The 23,303-nt window shown below is 39.3% G+C and overlaps 1 protein-coding gene and 1 pseudogene across 1 annotated transcript; one reads left to right on the forward strand and one right to left on the reverse strand.

The window, feature by feature from the left end:
- Positions 1,249-4,347, forward strand: LOC109215965. Its single transcript, XM_019380091.1, has 4 exons — positions 1,249-2,597; positions 2,746-2,940; positions 3,025-3,328; positions 3,604-4,347. The coding sequence occupies exons 1-4, from the start codon at positions 1,249-1,251 to the stop codon at positions 4,345-4,347; spliced, it is 2,592 nt and encodes an 863-aa protein (XP_019235636.1).
- On the reverse strand, positions 19,821-20,239 carry LOC109222601 (annotated as a pseudogene).

A 23,303-nucleotide genomic window follows, 5' to 3' on the forward strand; every position in this document is an offset into this window, starting at 1 on the left:
ACATATAAAGGATAATATATACTAAAATTCTTATAATTAAGACGTACGCTGTTATATGTCTATCTTTATTAAGCTGTGTGCACTTTTATAAGACAAATAATATCTTAGAAGTAGTATCTATATTTTAGTTATACTTGAGTTAATTGCAACATTGTCATAACCTCAAATAAAGCACAACAGGATGAGGTCTAGTTAAATAAAAAGAAGAAAAATAAAGAAGTCCTTCTGCCCACGCCATTTCAGCCACACTCCTAAATTACATTGTATACCGCCTAAACTCTACCCACTCTCCTAAATTACACAGAGCTCCCGCGCCTTTTCAGCTTCTCATGCCCACGATCGCAATATGCTAAATCCTTTCCATTATTTTTCCAACTGAAAGATTATCTCAAACCAGTCTCTCACAAGCTATCGTTTGGATGCTTCTCAATTCCACAATCCATTCGGCTAAGTGGTAAGTATTTTTTATCAATCTAATTTTTCCAGTATATTGTAGATATGTTGAAAGCTTGTGCTCATTATAATTGGGAATTGAGGCCTAATTTGATTATTAGTACTCATATTTTACTATCTAAAGATTTTTAGAAATCAATAAATGCTACTGTAATCTTTTTACATTATCAGGAAAGAAAGTTTGTCAGAAAAATAACTTCAAATCGTGAGTGGATGTACAAAAGTTAACTAGAGGTTTGTATAATCCAGAATTCGTAAGGGGTGTTGAGCAATTTATTGAGTTTGCAAAGAATCATCGGGAAGGGATGGATGGTGAGAGACTAAGGTGCCCATGTAACCGAAAAAAGTGTCAGAATAGAAATTTTGAAGATGTTCTTACGGTCGACGAACATTTATTGCGCGACGGCTTTGTACCTGGGTATCATATATGGTACTTGCATGGAGAACATGAGGTTACTAGAAATATAGTTCAACATGAAGAGATGCAAAATTGGGATCAGACTATGAATATTGCATCAGTAAATGTGGGTGCAATTGATGATCCTGGATCACCTACTTCATACCATAGAATGGTCATTGACGCCGCTGGCCCCTCATTTGATCCGAATGATATGGATGAATTACCGAATCCTGATGCGCAAAAATTTTATGATATGATTGATTCTGCAAATCAAGAGGTGTGGCCTGGCTGTGAAACACATTCTCAATTGTCAGCTGTTGTACGTTTATTGCATATCAAGTCGGAACACCATCTATCTGACAGATGTTTTGATGATTTGTCAATATGTGAATGAGATGATTCCTCCTGATAACCTAATGCCAAAAAATTTCTATGACACTAAGAAGTTAATGCAGGGAATGAACATGCCAGTAGAAAAAATTCACAGTTGTATCAATGCCTGTATGATTTATTGGGGAGAAGACAGTGAACTTAGTCATTGCAAGTTTTGTCGTCATCCCAGGTACAAGCCTACTAGGCAAATATCTAATTCAAAGAAAAATCTTGTACCATTCAAACAGATGTACTACTTTCCCCTCACTCCACGGTTGCAACGCTTATATGCTTCCGACATGACTGTTGCACATATGCGATGGCATGCCGAGCATGAAGTTGAGGAAGGTGTGATGCGTCATTGTTCAGATGCACCCGCATGGAAACACTTTGATAAGATGCATCCATCTTTTGCAGCTGAAAGTCGTAATGTCAGATTGGGGCTATGCACAGATGGTTTTCAACCATTTGGACAAACATGTCAACAATATTCATCTTGGCCAATAGTTATGACACCATACAACTTGCCGCCTTGGATGTGTATGAAAGAGTCCTATTTATTTTTGTCAGTTATAGTTCTTGGGCCGAAGAACCCTAAGCAGAAACTTGATGTTTTCTTGCAACCTTTGATTGCAGAACTAAAAAATCTATGGAGTATAGGTGTGGACACATATGATATCTCTAAGAAGCAAAATTTTAACATGCGAGTTGCTTTGATGTGGACAATTAGTGATTTTCCTGCATATTCGATGTTGTCTGGATGGGGTACTGTGGGTAGGCTAGCATGTCCATATTATATGGAGAATACAGATGCTTTTACTTTGACAAAAGGTGGCAAACAGTCCTGGTTTGACAATCATCGTAAGTTCCTTCCACTGGATCATCCATACAGAACTAATAGAAATTCATTTAGAAAGAATAAAGTAGTCACAATGCATCCTCCCCCGATACGGTCAGGTGATGATATATTGAGGGAGATAAATGAATTGGGGTTGAAAAAGGTAACAGAGCTTGGGACTGATATTGTTAATGGCAAAATTAGCAAGTTTTCTGGTTGGAAGAAAAGAAGCATATTTTGGGATTTGCAGTATTGGAGTACAAATCTCATTCGACACAATCTAGATGTTATGCACATCGAGAAATTTTTTTTCGAGAATATGTTCAACACAGTGCTAGATGTAGATGGTAAAACAAAAGATAATCCCAAATCTAGAGAAGACTTGAAAGAGTTCTGTCGACGGCCTGAATTACATGCTGTTGGTGACGAATATCCGAAAGCTTGTTACACACTAGACAATAAGTCAAAAAAAGTGTTGTGTGAATGGGTGGAGAATCTGAAATTTCCAGATGGATATGTCTCAAATATAGGAAGGTGTGTGGACATGAAAAAACATAAATTGTTTGGTATGAAAAGTCACGATTGTCATGTATTCATGCAAAGATTGGTCCCTTTTGCGTTTCTTGAGCTATTACCACAAAAAGTTTGGGAACCACTTGCTGAGATGAGCCTTTTTCTTTAGGGATCTCACTTCCACAACAATTCGGGAAGAGGATATGGTCAGACTTGAACAAGAAATACCTGAAATACTTTGTAAATTGGAGCGTATATTCCCTCCCAGCTTCTTTGATTCAATGGAACATCTCCCCGTGCATCTTGCTTACAAAGCAAGGATAGCAGGTCCAGTGCAATATCGATGGATGTACCTATTTGAGAGGTAAAATTTCATTGATATTAAGTCAATCACTTCATTATCATCATCATGAATGACTCACAATTTGAGCTTATATGTTATTTCCAGAAACCTTCGGAAATTGAAAAATAATGTTCGAAATAAGGCACAAGTTGAAGGATCCATATGCAATGAGTATTTAGTTGAGGAAGCTTCATCGTTTTGTTCACACTACTTCGAACCTTATGTTTACACAAGGCATAGGAAAGTTCCACGGAATGATGATGGTGGTACAAGGGAAAGGGATGAGCGCGATGGTAATCTTTCTATATTTACCTATCCAGGTAAAGCATTTGGGAGATGTAAACCAAGATATATGACTGAAGAAGAACTTGATGCAGCTCATATTTATGTTTTATTAAATTGCCCAGAAGTACACCCATATATTGAGTAAGACTTCAAGCTTTTGTTTTCATTTATAGATTAGCAAAATCATCAAAACACTTAATATATCATTTTCTTGGATGTGATTCAAAGGATTTTTAGTGACTCCCTTCGTCAAAATTTCCCACAAATTACGGAGAAGGAAGTGGATAGGAAACTTGATGAAGATTTTGCATCATGGTTTAAAAGATATGTGAGTACTTGTACAATATCCTTCCACTTATACTTACCTTATGAGAAACTCTAATTATTTTTCTTTTATAGGCACGAGTCCACATAGATAATCAGTTCATCAAGGCCCTTGCAGAAGGTCCATGTCAAACAACGCAACCATGGACCGGTTATATTGTCAACGACTTTAAATTTCACACTAAAAGCCGCAGTTCTTCTAGAGCATCTAACAACAGCGGTGTATGCATAAAAGGAACTAATTATAGTGCAGATGATAGTGACTACTATGGTGTGCTAACTGATATCCTTGAATTGGAGTACAAGGGTAGTGAATATATAAAGAGAACTGTTTTATTCAAGTGCGAGTGGTTTGATCCCACACCAAAGGCAGGAATGAAGATTTACCCACAATATAAACTTGTGGATATCAACCATGAAAAGAAATTAAAGAAGTATGAACCATTTGTTTTGGCAATGCAAGCGGCTCAAGTGTATTATACAGCTTATCCTAGCTTACGACGTGATAAGAGTGACTGGTGGACTGTGTGCAAAGTAAAAGCACAGGGTATTGTGGACATGCCTCCATCATCTTCACAGTCAACTCCGACAGATGGTGTTGAGCCTTTCCAATCCGAAGAAGATGGTTTAACATTTGGTGTGGTACCTGACAATGAAACTGTTCTCCTGAATGATCCAAATGGTGAATTCATAAACATAAGTGATGAGGATGATGATTTAGATGATGAGGTAGAACTTCATGTTGAATTTGGATCGGATGAAGATGAGGATGAGGATAATGAGGATGAAGCGCCATATGATGAAAATGACAGTGAATAGAGTCAAAGTGCTTCAATCTCTTCAACTATAGAGTTTGAATGAATGAAACATAGTATATAATTTATTTTTATTACTATTTGATTTTACATTTTCTGAGAAAAAAGTTCCTGGATTTCAGATTTCATGGTTTCTTGTTTTTTTAAACTTAAGTATTTGTATTTAATAGCTCTTTCACTTGCTTGTTTGACCGGTTACCATCAATATCATTTTGTGAGGAGTAGTAGTTGTATTTTGCAAATGCGGTAAGAAATACTTATAAAGTTGTTTGTCTTTTTAATCTGCCATGTCTAGATTAATACTTGTATGCCTTATTTTTTCAGTGCATTCTGTTCTTGGAGTAATATATCAATTAATTACTCTTGGAATAATATATCAATTAACTACTTATTACTGTATCCAATTAGATTTGATCATAATTCATTAATTATGTATTTGTTCATCTACATATGACTTTGGAATTGCAGATATGGCACCTAGGGGAGGTGGAGCACGTAGATATGCTGAAAACAAGAATGCAAACACATTGAGATCTCCTGAGATGTTGAGTCCCACATCTAATCAGTCACCATTATCACCTGAACCTCCAGTTATAGAAACACCACATTCGGATGCAGCTATAAACAGATCCTTACCATCTTCATCTTCTGATCTTGGTACACCTGGAGATGAAATCCAAACAACAAGTTCGTCAAACACTATTGGTGGTAACCGTATCCCAATTACAATCGTCCTTGGAGGGTAAGAGTACAAGTGTCATCTATTTATATTTATTTATTTATTTTTGTTTCATGCTTATCTGGTGTGTATTAGTGCATCTTTGTGAAGTTATGCGAAGTCATACCTGATTGTTTAGCATCTAAAAAGATAGATACATATTTAGACAATTGGGACAGACATGTTGACGCACAATTTGTTATAGTATGTCAGTTAGCGAAATCTTTTTTATCTTTTTTGTATGGTACGTAGGACAAGCACTTCAAATGAACATGTCAATTGATTTTCTACTCTAACAGCAGGTGATCTTATCCAAAAAACTAGAAAAAGCAGGAAAGTTCTTATCTTTTTCAATATGACTAGACAATGACTCTAGATGAATATGCTCATGGAATCGTCTTATAGAGGAAAGCTTTTCTATTTTATTTTATATGAAGTAAGACTTGGTCTTATTAGGAAAACTTTTGGAAGAATGTATATGATTTGCCTATATGAGTGCATTAATGTGGTCTTCGTTGCATACCAAAATCTTAATTCCTTCATATTAACTCTAGTTAGGAGGTAACAACTCATTTACTGCAGTAATTGTGTAAAATAAAGATATTACTTACACTTCACACAAAAAATATAAATTGATTCGTAAGAAGATGGGCAGACGAATGTCCCTTTTGATGATTATTAAGCATCGCCTAAGTAATTCACGTTATTTCTCAAATGCTTCTGGAAAGAATATGAAATCTTTAAATGAAATGGAATAATAAAATAATTTGTTTCTTATTTACTCTAGTCTGGACCCGGGCAATCAAGTTGCTCGGTCTGTCACAAAAATCTTCAAGGAGAAACTGGATCACAAAGGACATAATTGGAAGTCTGTTACACCAGAGACAAAAGATTTCTATTGGGAAGAGTTTAAGGTAAAGTTATATTACTAATTATCATTTTAATAATGGACTTTGTACATTTTAAATTTCTGTTGTATCAATCTTGTGTTTCATCTGTTCTGTGCGCATTCCAGAAAACACACTGGTTTGGGGATTCTGACATCTCTAATTTGATTAATACTAGGGTGGGTAGCCAAACAAAACCTGGTTAGTAGTCTTCAATGTCAAGATGTATAGGAGATATCAGATAATTATGATGAACTAATAAATAAATGCATTAGAAGTATGCTTTAGTTGGCTAGGGGGAATGCAATTCTTTGCTTTGTTAGTTTCTAGACAGATAATTTCAGTAGTCCGACCTAAAATGTGGGAGAAATTATGATATCGTGAATGAGCTCCTAATTATTTCATCTAGTGCTATTAAGTCTATCGGAAGTAGACCTCTCTTACATCTTTGAGAAACCTTGTAATCATGATTAAGTCCTTCTAGTTTGTCATATTGGTGCTTTTTTCTTCAGAATTTCCTTCTGCTGAGTACATATATGATACATTTATCAGAATTTCACGATACTTGAATTCCTCTCATTGCAATATTTTATTTTTGTTGCATAATTAGTGAAAAACAATCATAATCCTTATATATAACAGTTTTTATAACGTCCAAGACTTCTTAGTTTCAGTGCTTTTATGCTGCTATAAATACCTACACATCAGTAATGCAAGATAAAAGGATGAAAAATAGAAAAATTAATACGATAATATTATACTAGTTAGTTTCCCTTTCTGCCAAATGTACAAATGTCATGAAGTAACTACTGCATGAATTATTTTAAGATCCCATATTTCCTTCAACTTCCGGAATATACATATGTTGAATTGTATAGGTTCTGGTCCAAGCATCGTCATTTATCAAGTACCTTGACAGAGCAATTCTAGGACTGCTATGTCCTGCGGCACCAGTGTCCGAGAAGACCTAGGGGAAATTTATAATGACCACAACAGTAAAGATGGAATAAGCATAAACTTTTGGTCCCATATGTTGTTAATAATTGTGTCTGGCAAAGGTTTTTGCTATCTTGAGGGATCACAGTTCTTTCTTAGTATTTGGTTGGTGATCTCTGTTTTTAACTTGATTTTTAGATAAGTAATTTTTTTTTCTTTAGCTAGGCTAGAAGATCCTTCTCATTCCTTTTAGATAATTGGAGTTATTCTTTTTTTTTTTCAAATAAGATCGATAATATTTGGAGTTCCCTTTATCTTTCTTGAGCCGAGGATCTACTACACTAGGTAAGTTGTTGTTGTTATTAATATCTTGTGTTATTTTTCATTTGATCTTCTCAAACAGAAATGATTTCAATGGGACACTGCAATTGAAGGTGCCATAAAGGATAAGTTTATGAGCAAATGTGCAGAACGATACAAGGGCATGTTATCTGAAGCAAGAGCTTGTGAGAAAAAGCGCAAACATATTCCAGTATCTATTTGGGAGAGCTGGAAGCCTCACTGGGAGACTGAGGATTTTAAAGCCAAGTCTCCGCAATGCTCAAGGAATCGACTAAGTGAAAAAGGTGGTGAAGGGTCTGGTCCCTCACGCCATACAGGAGGCTCTAGAGCTCACCGTGAACATGCAAGACTACTGGTATATTCATTTTTCTTTAGCCAAGTTAGAATATCTCCAAAGCTAGTGATTATGTATTAATAAAGTGAACGTGATTTTCAATTTTAGGCTAAAGAACTAGGAAGACCAGCTCATCCACATGAGCTTCTAAAGAAGACACATGTCAAGGCGAACAAGGAGTTTGTGGACCAAAAATCTAAGAGCACATATGTAAGTTACTATAGCTTGGCTGTCATTTTTTGGCACGTAAAAGTAAAGCACCTACCTTGGCGATTACATATCTCCTATTACCAATTTTGAGTGAGTTTGGTCTTACAATTTGAACTATGAAATGTCGAAACCTGTAACCTATAACAATATAAACAAACTATAATATAAACTATCCATATGGATATAACTGCATGAGCGCCCACTGTCTCCAAATTTGATTCGCCTTCTTCCAAGAGCTGGGCAGATCCTTGTAGCTCTTTGAATAATTTATTGACATCTTCATTATTTGTCTTGAAAGCATAGCACAAAGTTTGATCACTAATCCAAATAAAAGCAGTACATCCTTCAGTTCATACGATATTCGTGCTTTTGTGTGATTCCTTGTTGATTTGTTGAAACTCGTCTTGAGATTCCATTGCATCCTTTTATGTATTCTGTTACTCCCCATATTTGGTAAATATCTTGTGAATCACCTCCCACATTTGAAACTTCGAGTTGTCCAGGTCTATAGCACAATGAGTTTAATTTTCTTTATGATAATATAGTGTACCTTCCTAGAATGTAGCGACGTCCAGTATAATATCAATGTATTATTATTCCCATGAATCACATCCTGGGAAATTATACATATATAATACAATGCATATGCCCTTATGAGATCCCTCCAAATATAGCTCCCAAAGTCAGTCAGGAGCGTGGCCATAGAACTGGGCAGTGGCTTTCCTCTGAGATGCAGTAAATGTGAGTCCCTCTTTTCTTTATGGAAAAATGGCAGAAACATAATGGTTTGGACATGATTGTGTATTCTGAGCATATGCCCTCTAAGATTGAGAGAACAGATAGTCCTAAGTATTTTTTATTTACTCCATGGTTCCATGCTTATGCCTACTATCCGACACCTGTTCATAGGAGTGAGTATCAAGTGCTAATACCACCCAATAAAATTGTATCAAACGTTAAAGCATGGATACAGTAGCTTTCCCTGCAAAAAAGAACACAATGTTAATATAAACAAGACCCACCATGTTCTCCTCCCAAAGGATTTGAACAAGGCAGGTATGTTTGGTTATCTCCCCCTCCATTGTGTTCACCTTCTCCTCCCCTTTCAATCTCTTGCAACTCTTATTCTTAAGTATGGGCATTGACATTTATCGCTATTCACAATCTTTTTCCTGTACTGTCCAGTTGTGCAAAAGAATCACACTCCATAGGACCTACATCAAGAGCATAATTAGCTAAGTTATCAGTCAGTCTGTTGTCTCCGCGATACATATGCGTTATGATAACGTTACACTCCTGTAACAGCTTCCTTATTTCCTCCACATGCTCTACAATTCCCCATGGTGTACTCCACCTTCTTTCAATGACATTCTTCAATAGCATAGAATCTGTTTGCACCCAAATAGGAGATAGCAACTGAGCTTTACAATACCTGAATGCATGAAGGATAGCTACTGCCTCTGCTTCTATGTTTGTAGTTTCATGAATCACCTGCCCATGTACATAAATAATATCCTCTAATGCATCTCGTATACAGTAACCAATTGAACTCTTGCCTGGGTTCCCTCTCGTAGCACCATCAGTATTCAATTTTAGCCATCCTTCTCTAGGAAACTCCCAGGTGATTTTATAAATCTGCACATATAAGCTATATAACATGTCACTGTTGAAAATTATTACTTCTTTATCTGAAAGTATAATAAATTGATGACGAGCAAGTAATGCAATTTGTAGGGAAAAACTGTTGTGTACATCAAAACAATTGTCTTTAAGGTGTTGTTATCGACATTTGAGTTTTCAGTTTTGTTGCCTTTATGACTCTGTTCTTGATGTTTTCTCTTTCAAAAGTTATTATTATAGAGTTTATATCATTTTTTTTGTTCAGGATGCCATAATGTCTAAAATTGCGTCTGCGTCTCAGCCTGAAGATGGGTCCAGTAAGCCTCCTGAAGTTGATTTCTCACAAATTTATTTGGAGGAAGTCGGTGTTAAGAAGACGCGCATTTATGGTCTTGGTTCTCAAGCTCCTTTCTATGGGTATGTTGGCGCATCCTCCAGTTCGATATCTCCACTTCAAGATTTAGACTTTAATGCTTGGGTGAATGAATGTGTCGGGCATCGTTTGCAAGAAATTAAGGAAGAGATGAAGCATGAGATGAGATCAAAGATCAAAGAAGAGATTAGACAAGAAATTAGAGAAGAAATGCGAGAAGAACTGCGTGAAGAAATGAGACACGAAATGCAACAAGAGGTGCGTGAGCAAGTTGATCAACTACTCCAAAATCGTCTGTCGGTCCTCATAGGTGGCTTACCTACACCGCCTTCTCGTAGACATGACTCGTCGTCAAATGACACGATTTAAATTTTTTTTAGCTTCTTTTATGTTAGACACGTCTTGGATTCTTGGATTCTGCTTTAAACTTCATGATAGATGTTATTATTATTTATAAAGTTCTAGTATGTTTTTTGTTTTGTTTAAGTATTTTTTTAGATCTTTTAAAGCTTTAGATTAATATTAATACAATTTTTAAAAATAAAATTTTAATATACCCATTTAATTTGTAATAGTTGGTAACACATTTACAATTTGTTAGCAAATTTTATGACGAATTACTAACAAATTACTAATGTAAATTTTAAAAATATATAACCATATTTGCTAACGAATTTGAAATTTGCTTGTAAATTACCAACAATTTCTTAAACGGAACTTTTCCATAGATAAAATTACCAACCGAGTGCCAATGTACTTTTAAAAATATACTATCGGATTTACCAACCAAGTTGGTATCCATTAGTATAGTTGCTAACGGAATACAAACGGAATTTTTCTTGTTACTATATTTACCAACCAGTTACAAACACAATTTAAATAATGAAAAACCAATTTTACTAATTCATTTTCTATCTGTTAGTAAAGTTACTAACGGACTTCCAACCGAATTTCGGTTAGTAAATTTACCAACGAAAATCTTGGACTCAAGATTCAAAAATTACCAACAAATTTATTTGGTGATCTTTCCTTGAGGCATGAATCATTCTATCATCAAGGATAGCTTCAACACGCTTTTTCCCGGTTGAATTGGGACCTCGAATACTGGGTATTGTGAGTTGGCTCCTTGAAGGATCCTCTGTGTCTTCCCGAAAAGGTTTCAGGAGACTGACATGGAAGACAGGATGAATTTTCCACCAAGCTGGGGTATCCACCCGGTATGCAACTTTCCCAATGCGCCTTTCAATGGACAAGGGTTCAATGTATATTTTGCAATAGGCGAGGGTCATGGACCCCCGTAAATAAGTACTGCTTTGGGATTTTGACCATCACTTTGTCTCCTACTTGATATTCAACAAAGCGACGATTCTGATCAGCATGCCTCTTCATCCGCTTTTGAGCTTTTACAAGATAGCTCCGCACTATCTCCAAATTTTGCTTCCACTCTTTTGGGAAGCTAGCAGCTCGAGGAGATTTAGCCATGTTTGGTGCATTCATAGTGTGTGGGAGTAGCGGTTGCTATCCGGTAACAATTTCAAAAACGCTTTTGTTTGTACTAGAGCTCTTTTGTGAATTGAAACACAGTTGAGCAGCATCCAGAAGCTTCACCCAATTCCTCTGCGATCCGGTTACAAAGTGGCGGAGATATTCCTCCAACATACCATTGAACCGCTCCGTCTGGCCATCAGATTGCGGATGAAAACTTGAGATGTGACTCAATTTTGACCCAAGGCACTTAAAGAGTTGGGTCCAAAAGTTGCTAGTGAAGCGTGAGTCGCGATCACTAATAATGTCTTTGGGCAGGCCCCACTATTTTCGACATGAGAGAAGAAGAGTCGAGCAGTATCTTCTACTGATATATATTGTGGGGCTACAATAAAGGTGGCATACTTGGAAAATCGGTCCACCACAACCAAGATAGTTGTGAGATCTCCGTCCTTGGGCAATCCAGTTATGAAATCCAGGGAAACGCTTTCCCAAGGTCTCTTTGGGACAGCTAGTGGTACCAAGTGTCCCGCTTGTGTCAAGCGGTCCGACTTGTCCTTCTGGCATACTAGACAAGTTTCACATACTGAGCGACATCATCGGCCATTTGAGGCCAATAATAGGCACGACGAAGTAACGCCATGGTGCGTTCTTCACCGGGATGGCCGGCCCACAGAGTATCATGACATTCCGCTAGAAGAGTCCTCCGCAAATCTCCTCCTTTAGGAACATAAAGTCGGTTCCCTTTTACTTTCAGAAAACCATCTTCCATGTAGAACTGGCGAGTCTTGCCCTGTCCTACCAAATCAACCAAATACTGAGCAGCAGGATCCTTGATGAGTAGATCCCGTATTTGGTCCTTGATGGATGTGGCTACTTCGCTCCCCCTTAGGGTGGCGAGTAGGCACACCGATGCTAGATCAGCTCTCCGACTGAGCGCATCAGCAACATGATTGGTCTTTCCACTGCGATACTCCAAGTTGAAGTGGAATTCAGCTAGGAGTTCCTGCCACCTGGCCTGTCGACCGTTCAGCTTCGGCTGGGTCATGAAATGGCTAACAGCTGTGTTGTCTGTCTTGACCACGAACGGGGTTCCCAGCAGATAGTGCCTCCAGAGGCGCAAGCAGTGGACGACAGCCAATAATTCTTTCTCATGGGCGGCATAGCGCCGCTCTGCATCCTTCAGCTTCCGACTCTCGTACGCTACAGGGTGCCCTTCTTGTAGCAGGACTCCGCCGAGTGCATAGTCAGAAGCATCTGTTTGTACCTCGAACGGCTTGGCCAAATCAGGAAGGGCCAAGACGGGACTACTAGACATAGCCGCTTTTAATGCGTTGAAGGCCTCTGCTCTCCTTGGTCCCCAATCCCAAGGTGTGACCTTTTTGAGGAGTTCTGTCAATGGCACTGCGATAAGTGAGTAGTTCTTCACAAACCGCCGGTAGAAGTTGCATAGGCCAAGGAACGCCCTCAAGGCGTGGACATCCTTAGGTGTCGGCCAATCTGTGATGGCCTGGATTTTCTGTTGGTCCATCTTGATGCGTCCTTCCTCGATGACATGTCCGAGGAAATCAATTTGCTTCTGAGCAAAGGAGCACTTGGATAACTTTACATATAGTTCATGTTCTCGCAACCGAGCTAGGACCTTCCGCAAGTGTACTAGGTGTTCTTCCAATGTCTGGCTATGTACCACAATGTCATCTAAGTAGACCACCACAAATTCGTCGATGTACTCTCGGAAGACTTGGTTCATGAGAGTGCAAAACGTAGCAGGGGCGTTGGTCAAGCCGAATGGCATGACCAGGAAGTCGTACGACCCATATCTTGTCACACAAGTCGTCTTGTGTTCATCACCCTCTGCAATCCGAACTTGCCAATAACCTGTCTTCAGATCTATCTTGGTGAACACCGTAGCACCACCTAGTCTATCAAACAAGTCCGCCATTAGGGGAATAGGGTACTTGTTCTTCACGGTGATTTTGTTTAGAGCTCGATAATCCACACAGAGTCGCAGGCTGCCATCATGTTTCTTTTGGAATAGAACAGGGGACCCATATGGGGACTTGGAGGGTACAATGATCCCTGTATCTAGCATTTCCGTCAATTGTCTCCGAAGCTCGGTGAGTTCGGGTTGTGACATTCTGTAAGGCGCCCGGGCAGGTGGCTTCGCGCCCGGCACCAACTCAATTTCATGGTCCACAGTGCGCCTAGGCGGGAGCCGCTTTGGCATGTCTTGTGGCATGACATCTTCAAACTCCAGTAGTAACTCCTTCACGGGTTCAGGAATGGGACCCGAGGAGCGTTCTATATCTTCAATGCAGAGGGTTGCCAGGAACGTAGGTTCATTCCTTTTGACCCCCTTCTTCAACTGCAAGGCCGAGATGTTCTCAACGGCCATCTTCATGGGCAGGCACGGGATAATGCAGGGCTTGGCCCTATTGGTACCCATCATCAGTAGCATGTCTACAAATGGTACAGGCGTGGTGTTGGTTTGCCTTAGGAATTCTAGCCCAACAATTAACTCGAAGTCATCTATGATCACCACTCGCAGGTTGAATTTTCCTTCGTAAGGCCCAAGCTTCACCGGTACTTCTTTAGCTATTCCACCCACTGGCTGGGGAGGTGAGTTGATAGCCTTGACGTTACCTTTACCTTTCCCTACAACTAGTCCAAGGCGTTCCACCTAAGTCGAGGCTAAGTAGTTGTGGGTAGCACCCGTGTCTATCATAGCCCGAATGGGCTTGCCATTCACCTTCATCTCGACGAACATTAAGGTCCTCTCTTGTTTAAGAGGAGTCTCTTCATTCGCCTTCTTTTTCCCTTTCCTGGTGACGGGACATGAGTCCTTCTTCTTACGAATACCAGCACTGGTCTCCGCTAGTGCCTCAGAAATGGAACCCACAATTGCATTGAAGGCACCTACTGGTTCAGTCTGGTCCGCATCGTCTGAGTCGTCATCAGTCCCATCATCAATAGCTTGATGGGCATTCATCTGTGCATATGGGCACTCATTGTTCCAATGTGGACCGCCGCAATGACGGCATCCTGAAGGAGGCTTTCTCGCCCCATTGTTGTTTGACGCAGCACTGTTGCTGCCGGAGGAAGGAGCTCTAGATTTGTTTGAGTTCCGATCTCCCCCATTTTTGCTAGGACCACCACTGCTGGGCTGGCCCCCTTTGAACCCTGCTCGGGCAGGCGGCTGAGGCCTGTCCCTTCGAGCTTCCATTTGATAGTCCCCAAGGCATTCAGCTGCTTGGATTGCCTTGGGAAGGGAATCTACCCTTTGTCTCTGTAGCTCCACGCGAGCATAAGGTTTCAACCCTTCCATGAAGGTGAAGAGTTTGTCCTTATCCCCCATGTCGCGTATGCTGAGCATGAGTGCGGAGAATTCTCGCACGTAGTCCCGCACTGATTTTGTCTGGCGGAGCTCCCGTAGTTTTCTCCTTGCATTATATTCAACATTCTCGGGGAAGAACTGCAGGCGTATAGCTGCCTTCAGTTCGGCTCATGTCTCGAGAGCATCTTCACGGGCCTTGATGGCTTCGTACTTCACACGCCACCAGAGTTTAGCATCACCCTGAAGATACATGGCAGCAGTTGCTACCTTCTTAGCTTCCTCCAGATCCCCAACAGCATCGAAATACTGTTCAACGTCAAAGATGAAGTTTTCCACTTCCTTGGCATTCCTAGCTCCACTGTATGGCTTTGGCTCAGGAATTTTCAGCTTCTTTGTCGCGGAAGCGGAGTTCACAGCACCTCCGATTTGGTTTCCACCTCCTCGGAGTAGGCCCTGTAAAGCAGCGTTGACAACATTGTGTTGGTCTGTCAATTTGTCAATGGTTTGTTGCATGGCAGTCACCTTTTCTGCCTCTTGTGCCCTGTGGGCTAAATCCTCGGTGCGCTCCTGTTGGAGCCCCTCGAATTTCTCAAAGATTTCGGCTGCCTCTGTGGCTGCCGTCTGCCGGTCTCCCTCGGAGTCGCGACTGATGTTTTCAACGTCAACTTCGACCTGAAGCACCCTGCGGTCCAGGTCGACCAACCTTTGCAGTAGGCTGGTTCTTAGTTCAGGCACCGTATCCATAAAAGGCCGCAATACCTCAACCGTCCCTTCGAGGGCCGCAATGCGGTCCCCATGATTCACCATGGTCAGAAATGGTGGTATGTCAATACGTTCCCTCGCCGATGTCGAGCCTAGGCTCTGATACCAACTGTTACGCGACGCCTTCCTGAGATTCCTTAGAAGGGCGACGTAAGGCTAGGCAATTGATGTCAGTGCAGTTGCTGTCCGCCAACTGAGGTCCCCTCCGTACGCTAGACGAGATTGTCAGTGCCGTACGGGAAAACCAATGTCAAGAGCAATTGAGAGAACCGAAGTGAGAATTCAGAATGAAAGAAAACTTGATTGCATTAATGAAAGCTATTACAGAAAAGCAACGCGGTGTCGAGGGGGAGAGACACCAGTACATAGAATTGCTTGCTTGCTAGAAAGTTTTGATTGCTTGATCCCCCTAATAGTACTTAAAAAAAATAATCCAAAGTTACAAGACTAGACTTGACTAAGCTAGAGAAACATAATGGAAGTACATGAAATAAAACTACTCTATATTTACAATGAAAATGACTTAGTTTTCTATAAGGCAGCAGCAGGTCCGTTGTCAGCAGCAGTGTCTTTGGCATCACGGTCTGCGCGCGCGGCGCTGTTGGCTTCTGCCTGCGACTTGGCGCTCGCAAGGGATATCGGTGGGGCGACAGAGGCACCTGCGCGCTTGTCACTTGGCGCGGCCAAGACCACGGGGCCGTCCGTGGCGCTAGGCATTGGGAGGTTCGCTAGGACGCCACGGGGCGCGCCCAAGGGGTCATGGGGCATGGCTGGAAAGCCACCCATGACATTACAAACAGAAAGAGAAAGGTTTGGTAGTTGTGACTAAATAAAGGGAGAAAAGAGGCAAAGGGTGAATGGTTCTTGCTAGTTAGCTATTTGATTATATATATTAGAAAATAAAGATGTGAAGTCTTATATAAGGATGGAGAGGGGCAAAAAAGGAGCACAAAAGATGTAAATTGTTAAGTAAATTTCCATTTTATCTATCTGTATGTATTCTTAATAAATTTTCTCGAAAAAGCATTGGGTTTTATTTCTTAAATGTCGTTAATTATTTGGATAAGTGGAGAGTATTAGTATTTTCTTCAAATAAGAACAAGAGACACTATGTATTAAAATGTATAAGGGATCGTTACACAAATAGCCAGTCATATTAAAATATATAATACATAGTGTGTAATAGTTATATTATTTTTCATTTTTCACGCATATTAAGAGAAATTTACGGGAGCCTATATAAAAATTAATCCCTCTTATGTTTTTTAAGTTAAGTTATGTCACTAGATTTGGACGAGTCAACATCAAATTAAATTATCATCTCTTAGAACCAAATCTTTAAACATTAAATACACCAAAATCTAATTAAAACGACAAAGAAGGGAAAAATGTGATTTATATAGAAATAGTAAAAACTTCAAGTTTTTACCTTGAGTGATATCAGATTACTTTGATTGATCTGATACTATTTAATTTTATAACGTAAAAGAAGTTAGGAGTGTATAAGACTAAAATAGGAATATTTTAATACATTATTAATTTGCTTAAACAACCAAAAGAGATCAGATATGCTGAATTATTTTTATGACGAGTAAGTAAATGTTTCAATAATTATATCTTTTAGCGTTATATAACAACAACAACAATTCAGTAAAGTTTGGGGAGGGTAGAGTGTACGCAGACCTTACCCCTATCCGGGAGGGGTAGAGAAGCTGTTTCTGAGAGACCCTCAGCTCGAGAAGACGAAAATAGACAATAAAATCCGTGACAGCAACAAAAATCATAAAAATAATATTAGCATCGTAAGAAACAGAAAATAGATGGAAAAACAATAATAACAACCAATAATAATGCCAGTACTATGAAAAAATGGAAAATTCGTGTGGACACAACATAAACCTCTAGCAGTCCAAGACAAAACCTTAACAGACCCCACCTTCGGTACAAAGAAGAAAAACGCTCAACTCTCTCCTAACTGTCACGACCCGAATTTTTCACCTTCGTACCGTGATGGCGCCTAACATTGTACTCGCTAGGCAAGCCAACGTTCCAGATTATTACACCTCTTTTCTTTATCTTTTTATAATTAAAGTTTAACAAAACTAAATCAGCAGAAATAAAAGCGGAAGTACATAATTTAACTAATTGCTCATACACTATTAACGAAATCCAAAGTAGATACCACCCAGAAACTGGTGTCACAACTCACAAACATTCTATGAATACTACAAGTAATGATTTGAAAGAAATTACATCTATCTCGAAGAAAGTAAAATAGAAATGAAGTAAAGATAGGAGGGGACGCTAGGGCCTATGGACGCCTGCAGGTCTACCTTGGGTCTCCTGGATGTAGAATCAGCAACCGACCTCTCGATCAGCCACTACCAGCTCCGAAATCTGCACAGAGAGTGCAAAGTGCAGTATCAATACAACCGACCCCATGTACTGGTAAGTGTCGAGCCTAACCTCGACGAAGTAGTGACGAGGCTACGGCGGGGCATAACAATATATAACCTGCAACAGTTTATACTAAGACAGAAAGGAATCGTAGAACGAAATATAATAGTAACTTGCATTAAACAAATACGGAACCCAGGCTTACTACCAATATTCAGCTATAACCAATCCTTAAGCGAATTTCAATATCACAATAATGAATCTCAGCAGAGAAAGAATACATAAATAACACTTGATGCGGCGCGCATCCCGATCCCACCATATAATCAATAACTGTATAAATATTCACCCTTATTGCTCCTTGTTGCGGCATGCAACCCGGTTCCACCAGTCCACCCTTATTACTCCTCAATATATCACCCTTATTCCTCATGTTGCAGCGTGCAACCCGATCCCATCTGTCCACCCTTATTACTCCTTGTTGCGGCGTGTAACCCGATCCAACCAGACAATCACATTTCACCCTTATTCCTCCTGTTGCGGCGTGCAACCCGATCCCAACATGTCAGTATTAATCACAACACAAGAATAGGTATTTCACAATTTAACACAAAACCTTCCACAATATTTATACCACAAATCACAACAACGGGAGATCTATGCCATTACGATACTTCAACAGTTAATACTACACACCGAGACTAACCAAACTATACCATGAAGCACCAACAAACCAACTTCATCAAGGTAATAAAATAAAACTATGAAACATTTAATACTTCAATAGAGAAAACAACAGTTAACATGAAGCAATTAGACATGGAAATATTTATGAGCAAGTAGCAATTAAGACAAGAAATAATATATTAGGAAACGGGGAAGGGAACAAGCTAAAATGATGATTTGGTGGCGCATAGGTACTCATCACCACACCTATACGTTGCACACATGGAATTTCACATAGCAAATAAGTCAGGGATCCCTAATCCCTCAAGTCAAAGTTAGACAAACACTTATCTCAAGCCAACGGGTATTTCAAAGCTCAATCACCGCTTTACCTCTCGATTCCACCACCAATTCACTCGTACCTAGTCATAATTAACTTAATACCATCAATAAATGCTAAAGAAATCAATTCCAATGCATAATTATAGGTTTCCCAACATTTTCCCCAAAAAATAAAAAATTGACCCCGGGCCCGCTTGGTCAAAATCCAAAATTCAGATCAAAACTCGATTACCCATTCACCCCCGAGCCCGGATATACAATTAGTTTTGGAATCCGACCTCAATTTGAGGTCTAAATCCCCAAAATTCGAAATTCCTAAATTCTACCCAAAACACCCAATTCTACCATGAAAATCTTAGATTTTTGGTTGGAAATTCATGAAATATGATGGGAAAGTGAAAGAAAGTGGGGTAAGATCACTTACCAAAGTTTTGGGGAAGATTTGGTCTTGGGAGAATCGCCTCTAGGGTTCTAGGATTTGAAATATGTGAAGAATGGGTGAAAATCCCGTCTAAGTCCCTCTTTGCATAGTTGCAGATGTCGCTTCGCTCGTAAATGCGAGACTGGCATCGCAAAAGCGAACCTGCCGCATTTCTGCTACTGTCGCAAATGCGAACCTTTGGTCGCAATTGCGATGATTCCCGTGAATCCAAATCATGAACTGGATAATTCTTCTCGTGAATCCTCAACTACCGCGAAGCATATGCAATAACCTTGCCATTCTGCATCAACACCGCACCAAGTCCAATACGAGATGCGTCACAATATACTGTGTATGGCCCTGAACCTGAGGGCAACACCAACACTGGCGTCGTAGTCAAAGCTGTTTTGAGCTTCTAAAAGCTCGCCTCACACTTATCCGACCACCTGAACGGGGCACCCTTCTAGGTCAATCTGGTCATCAGGGCTATTATAGATGAAAACCCCTCCACAAACCGACGATAATAACCTGCCAAACCCAAGAAACTCCGGATCTCTGTAGTTGACGTGGGTCTAGGCCAGTCCTTGACTGCCTTAATTAATACTCTATGCTGATACGACATGACCCAGGAAAGCAATTGAACTCAACCAAAACTCACACTTCGAAAACTTAGCATACAACTGGCTGTCTCTCAGAGTCTGAAGAACGACTCGAAGATGCTGCTCATGCTCCTCTCGGCTGCGGGAGTAGATAAAGATATCATCAATGAAAACAATCACAAAGGAATCCAGATAGGTCTTGAACACCCGATTCATCAAGTCCATAAATGCAGCTGGGGCATTCGTCAACCCAAATGACATTACTAGAAACTCATAATGCCCGTACCGAATGCGAAAAGCCATCTTAGGGACATCGGATGCCCTAATCCTCAACTGGTGGTAGCCAGATCTCAAATCAATCTTCAAAAACACTTTGGCACCCTGAAGCTGATCAAATAAATCATAAATCCTCGGCATGGATACTTGTTCTTGATGGTGACTTTGTTCAACTGCCGATAGTCTATGCACATCCTCATCGATCCATCCTTCTTCTTAACAAACAACACCGGCACACCCAGGGCGAGACACTACGCCTAATAAAGCCCTTATCCAGCAAGTCTTGCAACTGCTCCTTCAGTTCCTTCAACTCTGGCAGGGCCATACAGTACGGAAAAATAGAAATGGGCTGAGTGCCTGGAGCTAAATCAATGCAAAAGTCAATATCCCTATCGGGTGGCATCCCCGGCAGGTCTGCAGGAAATACCTCTGGAAACTCTCTGTGAGCATGTGATTCTTGCCATGTTTAATTTACTCCTACAAATCCATTAAAATTAGGATTTTTCCTTAATTATTTGATTTCTAGGAATTAATTGCATAAGTTTGGTGCCTTGTTTGCATTTTTTGTCTGCGCATTTTTATTCAAAAAATAAATATAAAAAAATATATGTTGCATTTTAATTCATAAAAATACAAAAATGTGTAGCATTTTAATTCATAGAAAATACAAAAAAATATGTTGCATTTTTTGCATTTAGGCATTTAATTCTAGTATTAATTAGGTATTAATTTAGTTTTAAAATAAAAAGAAAATTGCAAAAAATAGAGTTTGGAATATTTTAAGGAATACATAGTCTAATTATGTCCTTGTTTTAGCATAAGCAATAAATAAACAAATATATAAAAAATACAAAAAAAGAGAAAAAAAGAAAGAAAAAGAATCAATAGAGTTGGTCTTGTTAAAGGACCCAAAATTTGGGCCAAAATACAATGCTAGCCCAAAAGAGGACCCAAAATTCGACCAAGACCCAGCCCAAATATCCCTGATCCGGTCCAGTTTCCCTTACCACCAAAACGACGTCGTTTTGTTTATGATCAATCCTAGCCGTCTATGTTTCTTGATCCAACGGACGGGAACCCCTTATGCTTTAATATATAAGTGTCCTAACCATACCCCCCCCCCCCCCCATTCACTCATCTCTCTCACACCCCACTCCTCCCCACCGGAAATCCTCACCTCCACAGCCCCACTGTATCTCCGCCCCCTTCCGCCTTCCGCCGCCGCTCGCCGCCGGCCGGAAATCGCCTCCGCCGGCGGCGGTGCTCCAAATAACCCAAAAAATACACCATGGAATCCTCTCATCCCCCTCTTTCCAATCCCCAACCTAATTTCCCTCAAATCACAACCAAAATGCTCGAATTTCAAATCTAAAATCCGGCCAAAACCCTACTTTCTCGAAACTCAACCAAATTAATACCATACACTCCCCTCACCCTCCTCATTCCAAATCTCCAAACAACAACCTTCAAAACTTAACCAAAATACTTGAATTTTAAATCTAAAAAAAAAATGATGAAACCTTAGCTCAACATCTTTGAGGTTCTCGACCCTAATATCCTTAACCAGGTGTCTTCTTGAGAAGACACATGGTTAGGGATATTACGGGTCAAGAATCTTTTAAAAGATACGCGTGTTCGGGGATCGAATCAAGTTTGGCCGCCTCTAGATATCAAAAACAGTGAGTTTTCCTGTTCCTTTTTTTTTTATTTTATTTTATTTATTATTATTCGTTCTGATTTTATTTTTTGTGTGTTCTGTTGTTGTTTGTTTGTTTTTAAGTTTTTAGTTAGTCTTACTTTAGGTTGAAAATTAGTAGTAGTTTTCTTTAAAATCGTTATCCTTGATTTATTTAGTAGTTGATTAGTATTAGTAACTAATTTAGTTCATAATTAAGTTTTAATTTGAATATCAGTAATTGTTTGTGTTTTAAATTTTGTTTATGTATTGTTTAATTGAATTAGCATCTCCTGTTATTATAATTAATTTAATGTTTTGTAGGCTTACTGATTTGGTTATAGTTGATAGTTTTAGTCTAGCTTAGTAATTTCAGACTAGTAGAAGGGTAATTTAGGCATAGAAAAGGGTAGTTTTATTAGGAATAGTAATTTTAAAAGTAGGGGAAGGGTAGTGTAGGAATTATAATGGGTGTAGGAATTTCTAGAATAGACTTTAGTATAGTTTCCAATAAAATAGGTGTTGTTACTTGGGTAACAAGTTTAAAAATGAGGGACTAAAAGCTAAAAGAAGGGGGACTAAAGAGAAAAACTAAAATCTGAAGAAAGCCTTAGATTTTGCCTATAAAAGGCACACACATTGCCTTGTTTAGCAAGTTTAGAGAAGATTAGACCCCTGAAAATTCCCCAAAAAACCTTCCAGCTCTTAATTTCCCCCCAAAAAAAAAATGATCCCTGCAGATCTGATCTTCAAAATTTGAATTTCAAATTCTAAGAAATTCAAAGACCTGAATTCTATAGTTAAAATTTCTGTAGATCTTCATTCCTTCCAAAGAAAATACCAAAAAACAAACAAAAATACAGTAGAAAACTCCTAAAACATTGTTTCAATTGATCCCTTCAGGTTGATTTTTGAGTTCTAGACTTTAATTTTCATCCTTGGGTAAACATTGAAGTGCTGAAGTAATCTGGGTATTCCTGGCTCAATTTCAACTAAATTCGAGTGAAAATCAGTGGTTTTTGTGTCATTTTTGTTGCTGTATTCTTCTATCTTCCATCCCTGGGTGTTGTGGCTCGATTTGGGTTGAAAATTAGCCTTGTGTGAGCTGTTTTACTGCTGATCGTGCTGCTGTATACTGTTGTTGCATAGCTGACCTCAATTTTCCTTTTTCACTTTGTTCAAATTCCAGGTACATTCCCTCTGTAGCCTCCAAGCATTGGAATTGAAGTGAAACATTTGTCAATCTATTCTCCTCATTTAGTTTCATGTTATGCTTAGCTAGATTTAGCAATGTATTTGTTCCTCCATGTGTATTCGACTAAGGATTAGTAGAATTGTGATGCTATGGTTATTGTGTTAAAAATTAGCTCATCTATATGCTTGGATTATTTGTATGGGACTGTTTAAATAAGGACATTTTGGATTTTATAGATCCCTTAGCATAGACTAGGTTTGTATTCAATACAATGTTTTGTAACTCAAAGTGTAAATACAAGCTTGCATAGACTAGATTTTGTCAACTACAATATAGAAGTCAAAAGAGATGCATAAATAACTCAAGTGTAAGCTTTGTTTGCAATTGG

Source organism: Nicotiana attenuata, chromosome 2, assembly GCF_001879085.1.
Source record: "Nicotiana attenuata strain UT chromosome 2, NIATTr2, whole genome shotgun sequence".
Classification (NCBI taxonomy): Eukaryota; Viridiplantae; Streptophyta; class Magnoliopsida; order Solanales; family Solanaceae; genus Nicotiana; species Nicotiana attenuata.